The following is a 7,521-nucleotide window of genomic DNA, read 5'->3' as shown; positions in this document are numbered from 1 at the left end:
GGTACTGCGAGGGGCCTCCAGTTTGGGGACCACTCACCAGAGGTCCCGGGAGGCCGAGCCCACACCCGCTGCTTGGCAGAGGCCCTGGGGTCCCAGCTGGGCCGGCTCGTGCCCCGCGCCCCACCCGCTGCTCTCCCATAGGCCTCTTTGGCACCGGAATCCAGTCCTACTTCACCTTCCTCCGCTTCCTGCTGATGCTCAACCTGCTGACCGTGCTTCTGACCGCTGGCTTCGTGCTGCTGCCCCTGGTCTGGCTCCGCCCACCGGACCCCGGCCCCGCCCTCAACCTCAGTGAGTGCCTGGACAGCCCCCACCATCTGGGTCTCTGGGCATCCTCGCTGGGGTCCAGCCAGGGACTCGACCCGACCAGCCTGTGCACGGCAAGGCCTCCCGGGCTGAGGGCTACGGAGTGGGTGGGGGCGCATCCTCCCTTATGCCTTGGGGACCCTCTCCTGTTGGCCCGCTCCCTCCTCCACAGCCCTCCAGTGCCCTGGTGACCCCCAGCCCGCGACTGCTGACCCCAGTTTCCACTCCCGACTTTGGAATGTGTTAACTGGCCGGGTAAGTGGCCCCAGCCCAGCGACGGCTCCGGAGGGCACTGGCCTCAGGGGACCCCAGTCGAAGTGGACACTCACCTCTCCAAGCACATTTTGGCATTTATTTATTCATTTGCTCATTGATGTCAGAGAGGGAGGGAGGGAGAAACATCAATGATGAGAACCACTGATTGGCTGCCTCTTGCACTCCCCCTACTGGGGATCGAGCCCGCAACCCGGGCCTGTGCCCTGACCGGGAATCGAACCGTGACCTCCTGGTTCAGAGGCCGACGCTCAACCCCTGAGCCACGCTGGCTGTGAGACATTTTGGCTCTTAGGGGGATGGTCTTACATAGACAGCCTGGCCAGGCCAGTGATGGGGTCAGAGAGAGCGGAGGCCACTGGGCACCAGGGCTTGGGAAAAGCGCCCACAGCCCTCGGGGCCCACAGGCATGGAGCGCGGGGGACAGGAGGGGACAAGCATGCAGGCCTCTGAGATCAGCACCACCACACCCTGGTCCCTGAAAGCCACTTGGGCCTTTAAGCGGCCTGACCCCTCGGAGCCTCTGTGAAGTGACGGGGTTATTGTGAGAGTGAACGAGCCCTTGGCACCCAGCCCGGCAGGGACTGAAGCTCAGTGGTCCTCACCCGCCCTCACCCGCGTCCCAGGCCTTCAACAACACCTATCTCTTCTATGGCGCCTACCGGGCGGGGCCCGAGGGCAGCTCCGCCTACAGCATCCGCCTGGCCTACCTCCTGAGCCCGCTGGCCTGCCTCCTGCTCTGCTTCTGCGGGACCCTGCGGCGGTGAGCTCCTGCCCTCACCTCCTCACAGGCCGGGGTCCTGCCCGCTCACCCTCCCTTGGCAGAGTCCCGCCCCAAGCGGGCAGGAAGGTCCTGGCTCGTCCAGTCAGGCTCATAGGTGCCTCCTGGGTACAATCTCTGGGTCCCCGGCTGCAGCCCTCAGGGCCCCAGGCCACTGCCTCTGTGTCCCCTCCCCTCCCGGACCCAGGCTGAGGCCAACGCCTGGCCCCGGGGCTGCCAGGGCTTCCCAGACCAGGAGCCACAGCCCAGGCTGGCAGCCTGGAGGCGCCCTCCCACAGGCCCTGCCTCCTGCCCCCCCAGGATGGTGAAGGGGCTGCCCCAGAAGCTGTTCCTGGGCCAGGACTACCGGTCGCCGCTCAGCGCCAAGGTCTTCTCCTCCTGGGACTTCTGTATCCGCGGCCGGGAGGCAGCCACCATCAAGCAGCACGAGATCAGCAACGAGTTCAAGGTGAGTGAGGGCGTGCGAGTGTGAGCGTGCGTGCGAGTGTGTGTGTGTGTCTGTGTGTGTGTGAGAGAGAGAGCATGTGGTGTGTATATGAGAGTGTATGTGTGTGAGTGTGTACATGCATGCACACAGATGTTACACCTGGAGGCAGAGGCTGTGCGGGTGTAGTGTGAGCGCTCACCTCTCACCTGCACAGTGCAAGGAGGGGAGGTAAAACAGCTGCCACTCCTGGGCTGTCCCTGCCCCAGTGTCACCCCAACCCTGCCTAGAACCTGGCCGCCCACTGCCTCTGCTCCCCCCCCCCGCCCCCGCAGGTGGAGCTGGAGGAGGGGCGTCGGTTCCAGCTGGCGCAGCAGCAGACGCGGACCCAGAGAGCCTGCCATCTGCTCTCCTACCTGCGGGTCAACTTCCTCATCGGGCTCCTGGTGGTCGGGGCCATCAGCGCCATCTTCTGGGCCACCAAGTACTCGCAGGACAACAAGGAGGTGCCAGGCAGCTGACCTGCTGGTTTAGTCCTGGCCAGACCGCGGGAGGAGGCGGGTGGTAGCTGAGGAAGCTGAGTTCAGAGTGGTTGAGGCGACGCGCCCAGTCAGGGGCCCATCGGACGGCGCGCCCTGTGGACAGCCCTCGGCCGCCATCGCCCGGGGCCTTCCAGGCGTGGGGGCCTGCCCCAGAGTTACCCTGGAGGGGTGTAGGGGAGGGGAGCTACCGGCACCCCGGCCCATGGCGCCCCCTCCCTGCTTTCCCGGCAGGAGACCCTGTTTGTGCTGCTGCAGTACCTGCCGCCTGGGGTCATCTCCTTGGTCAACTTCCTGGGCCCCCTGCTCTTCGTCTTCCTGGTGCAGCTGGAGAGCTACCCTCCCAACACCGAGGTCAACCTCATCCTGGTCTGGTGAGCGCGGTGCCAGGCGGGACCGAGGGGAGGCGGGCACTGAGGCACGGGAGTGGCTGGGCCCTGCTGCCCGTCCTGGTGGTCTCCTGGCACCAGGGTCCCAAGTAGGGAAGGCAGGAAGGTGCTTCCAGAACGCTCCGTCCCAGGGGGCCCTGGTGGGAGGCGTCCCATCCCCTCTGCCCAGACCAGACCGCAGCCTGGACCAAGCACCAGCCACGCCAAGGGGCCCGCAGCTGGTTTGCCAGAGGGTGTTGGGAACCAGCGTCACACACGTAGGGAAACCAGGGACGTGTTCCCACGCGCCCGGGAGCTTACACCCTTCCCTCGACAACCCTCACGTGACCCGTGAAGTCAGAGCCCCCGTCACCCCTTTGAACAGACGGGGAAACTGGTTCACAGGGACCAAGCCTGCTGGCCAAGGTCAAGGTGCAGGCTCAGACACAAGCCCCCCTCTGCCCGCTCCCGGCCGGGGTCCTGCATGGACCCACAGCCCCTCTGTGAACCTCCCCGACCTGAGCCCCATCTCCACCCCACCCCCCACCCCCCGCCTCCAGCCTCCCTCAGCAGAAGAACCGCTGTTCCCAGCCCGCAGAGCCCTCACTTAGCCTAACGCACCGGGGGTGGCCTGGGCTGGCCATCTCCCTGTGAGGCCCAGTGTGCGTGTACGACAGCTCGGGCGGGTGCACGCACGTGTGTGGGTACAAGGCAGTGGAGTGGGCGGGTGTTAACCGGCGGCGGGCGGAGCGACGCTCTCACCTGCAATAAATAAGGACGGTGACGGCCCATGGGGCCTGTGCCTCTCCGAGCTGGGGGTCGGGGAAGGACGGCCAGGCTGTGCAGTTTCCCAGCCTGATTGACAAACAGAACCCTTCTCCCGTGAATCATCCGGAGACCCACGTGCTGGGGAACGCCCTGCGGGGACCGTGGCCATGGCGGGGGCAGGCGGGAAGGGGCTGGGCCCTGGAGGTGGCAGCCACACCCACACCCCGGCCCGCAGGTGCGTGGTGCTGAAGCTGGCCAGCCTGGGCATGTTCTCCTTCTCGCTGGGCCAGACCATGCTGTGCCTCGGCCGAAACAAGACCAGCTGTGAGTCCCACGGCTACAACGCCTGTGACTACCAGGTGACGGGGCTCCGGCGGGGCCTGTCCCTTGGGGCGTCTCCCCACCTCTGTGACCTCCCTGCCCCTTTCACCTCCTGGTTCCTCTCCAGGTCTCACCTTTGCGAGAGGCTGGGGGGAGAGCTTCCCATACCTGGGCACACCTCCAGGGGGGGCTGTTTGCGCCACACGGCACAGTGCAGGGTGGCAGCCCTGGCGGGCGGTTTTCCCTGCGTGAATCGTATCCTTGGGGCCGGGGCTTGACCTTAGCGATCGTATCAGGCTCCAGGCAAGGCTCCTGTCCACGGAGATACCCGCCCCCCCGCCCACGGGTGGGTGAGTGGTGGCTGGGCCCGGGGGTGGTGACCGGAACCATTCTGTCCAGTGCTGGGAGAACTCGGTGGGGGAGGAGCTGTACAAGCTGAGCATCTTCAACTTCCTGCTCACCGTGGCCTTCGCCTTCCTGGTCAGCCTGCCTAGGAGGTGAGCCTCATGGGGACACCATGGGGTGGGCGGGGGCCTGGGCATGTCTGGGGGTGGCCAGTGGCTGCAGCCGGGGGTGAGCAGTTCTGCACGTGTGTGTCCCTGTGGCTGAGTGTGGGATGGTCCGTGGCCGTGACCGTGATGGATGTGGTCCACACGCTCCTCCCGTGGTGATGCTGGGCACGCCCTGTGCCCAGGATGCTGGTGGAGCGGTTCTCAGGCCGGTTCTGGACCTGGCTGGGCCGGGAGGAGTTCCTCGTGCCCACGAACGTGCTGGACATCGTGGCGGGGCAGACGGTCATCTGGATGGGCCTCTTCTACTGCCCCCTGCTGCCCCTGCTCCACAGCGTCTTCATATTCCTCACTTTCTACATCAAGAAGGTGCAGCTCGCGGGTGGGGCGGGAGGGAGCAGGGTGTCCAGGCTGGGCACCTTTGAGTGGGCTCCCGTCCCGCCCCCCAGTACACCCTCCTCCCGGCTCACTTCCCGTCCCTGCGGCGGTTCCGGGCCTCGAGCTCCACCTTCTTCTTCCAGCTGGTGCTCATCCTGGGCCTGCTCCTGGCCACCGTGCCGCTGGGCTACGTGGTCAGCAGGTGCGGGGAGGAGAGGGCGGGAGGCGGAGGGCTGGCTGGTCAGCAGGTGCGGGGAGGAGAGGGCGGGAGGCGGAGGGCTGGCTGGTCAGCAGGTGCGGGGAGGAGAGGGCGGGAGGCGGAGGGCTGGCTGGTCAGCAGGTGCGGGGAGGAGAGGGCGGGAGGCGGAGGGCTGGCTGGTCAGCAGGTGCGGGGAGGGATGGGCCGGCAGCTCCTCACTGGGCCCTGACGCGGGTCTCTCCGCAGCATCCACTCCTCTCGGGGTTGCGGCCTCTTCGCCAACTACTCGGCCCCCTGGCAGGTGGTCCCTGAGCTGGTGGCCCTCCGGCTGCCACCCCCTGGCCAGCAGGCCCTCCACTACCTGGGCTCCCAGGCGTTCAGCTTTCCCCTCCTCATCCTGCTCAGGTACCTCTAGGGCAGCAGGGGTCATGGGAGGGGCCCTGGGAGGGGGGTCCTTCCATGGGCACCTCCAGCCAGTCTCATGGGATCCGGGAGCCGGACAGGGAGAGCCCAGGGAGGCAGGTGGCCTGGGGGTTCCTCCTCTGCCCCTGGGCAGCCCCTGGGCCTGGCCTGTAACCAGGCACCTCACCTGGCCCCGGGGAGGCGGGGAAAGGGCCTGACGCACGCTGAGCATGGTGGGAGGAAGGAGAGGTAAGAGGAAGCCGGGTCTGCAAACCCAGGCAGAGAGAAGACCCCACGCGGTGGGGCGGAAGTGTGGGGGTGACTGACTTGGATCCCCCTCTATCCAAAGCCTCGTCCTGACCGTGTGCGTCTCCCAGTCCCAGGCCAACGCCAGGGCCATCCAGGGGCTCCGGAAGCAGCTGGTGTGGGTGAGTGAGAGCGGGTGAGACCCCATCCGAGCAGGGTGGTCTCGGGCTGGGAATGGAGGCGGGGAAAGGGCCAGGCGGTGCCAGGAGCCACGCGGGACTGTGGCCTTAGCCTTGGAGAATAGTGTCTAACCGGAGTGCGGCTGAGGGCGGGGCCGGGACGCTGTTGGGGGCGTGGTCTCGGACCGGACTAAGGCGGGACCCTGATGGGCTTTCTTGGGCGGGAACGGAGCCTTAGGAGGCGTGGCCTCGCTCGGGGAGGAGGATCTGGGGGCGGGGCTTGTGTGGGGGCGGGGCCTCCGGGTGGGCAGTGGACTGCGGATCCGCAGCTGGGAGGCTGACTGATTGCTCCCGGCCTGGGCTGCTCCTGGGGGCCTGGGCTGCTGCTGGGGGCCTGGGCTGCTCCTGGGGGTCTGGGCTGCTGCTGGGGGGCCTGGGCTGCTCCTGGGGGCCTGGGCTGCTCCTGGGGGGTCTGGGCTGCTCCTGGGGGCCTGGGCTGCTCCTGGGGGTCTGGGCTGCTGCTGGGGGCCTGGGCTGCTCCTGGGGGTCTGGGCTGCTGCTGGGGGGCCTGGGCTGCTCCTGGGGGCCTGGGCTGCTCCTGCGGGGCCTGGGCTGCTCCTGGGGGGCCTGGGCTGCTCCTGCGGGGCCTGGGCTGCTCCTGGTGGGCGGTGCCTTTGTAACCAACCGGCCGGTTGCTCCCCTGCAGCAAGTCCAGGAGAAGTGGCACCTGGTGGAGGACCTGTCCCGACTGCTGCCAGAACTGGGCCTCGGTGACTCGCCAGGGCCCCGATCGCCTCTCTCTCCATCTTCGCGCCCGCCGTCCTTCTGCCCTGGATTCCCTTGCCCGGGCTCCCCGGGGCCCAGGTCCCCCAAGGCCCTCAGGTCCCCCAGGCCCTCACCCTCCTACGCAGATCCCACCTGTAGATTCCGCTTCCCCAGCAGCTCGGAGCCGTAGCACCGACCCCCACTCCGTCTGGAGTCTCCCCGGCCGCCCTGCAGCCCCACCGCCACCCCAGAGTCCCCCACGCTCCTGCTCCACGGTGACGCCCCAAAGCGGGGTTCACACACCCAGGGCAGCAGGAAGAAAACATGGAAACTTGTGTTTATAGTCTGTATTTTTTTTTTTTTAAATTTCTTTGTATAGGTATTTTTATCTTATTTCTTTAAATTTTGTATTTTGTTGATTGTTGTATGATGACATAATATGTTAGTATAATAACCATGAATACAGTTTATAAATACACACCCATTGAGAGTGCTCAGAAGCTGTCTACCGTGGGAAGCACCATCATAAAATTTGAGGCTCTCCGCCCGTGGGGAGGGTCAACCTGGCATAGTTGGAGCAAACCCACAGGGCACACGGCCCAGAGCCCCGACACCTGGTTCCTGAGCCAGACCCCACCGGCGGGGGACCCAGCGGTCATTGCCCCCGACCCCAGGCTTCCAGGGCTTACCCGCGTCGGAACAGGGTCTGAAGGCGGCCTCTCCCTCATGGGTCTAACCCCTGCATTCTAAGTGGGCGGCCCCCCTCAATGAAGGGGGTTCCTCAGGACCCTGCCTGCCATCAGCAGCACCTGGTCGCCCACCCTCTCTGCGTCCCCCAGGGAGCCGACCTTCGGGAATGGTGGGGTGAAGAGGTCCCCCCAGGGCCCAGGCGTTGGGATCCGCCCGAGGCTGGGTTTGTGATTCCCGAGCCTGTCGAAGGTTCCTTTCCGAAGCCGGAGGCTGCAACAGCTCTAAATCCACGGCTCAGCCGCGAGAACACCCGAGGAGCTGGCCCACGCAGCGACATGCGCTGGGCCCGGGCGCAGCCGGCAGCCTGGCCTCC

At 66.5% G+C, this 7,521-nt stretch overlaps 1 protein-coding gene across 1 annotated transcript; it reads left to right on the top strand.

Moving 5' to 3' along the window:
- Positions 1–5: 5 nt before the first annotated feature.
- On the top strand, positions 6–6,942 carry TMC8 (transmembrane channel like 8; the record flags this gene model as incomplete). The annotated part of the gene is made up of 13 exons (XM_023749326.1): positions 6–291; positions 479–561; positions 1,206–1,342; positions 1,661–1,808; positions 2,120–2,290; positions 2,558–2,697; positions 3,695–3,818; positions 4,180–4,277; positions 4,475–4,658; positions 4,739–4,869; positions 5,113–5,271; positions 5,618–5,696; positions 6,400–6,942. Coding segments are annotated over 13 exons (1,989 nt in total), but the record flags the coding sequence as incomplete, so codon positions are not given.
- Positions 6,943–7,521: the final 579 nt, after the last annotated feature.

Source organism: Myotis lucifugus, unplaced genomic scaffold (assembly GCF_000147115.1).
Source record: "Myotis lucifugus unplaced genomic scaffold, Myoluc2.0 scaffold_5970, whole genome shotgun sequence".
Lineage (NCBI taxonomy): Eukaryota > Metazoa > Chordata > Mammalia > Chiroptera > Vespertilionidae > Myotis > Myotis lucifugus.
Note: the sequence above shows the minus strand (reverse complement) of the source record. Positions and strands in the feature narration are given on the sequence as shown.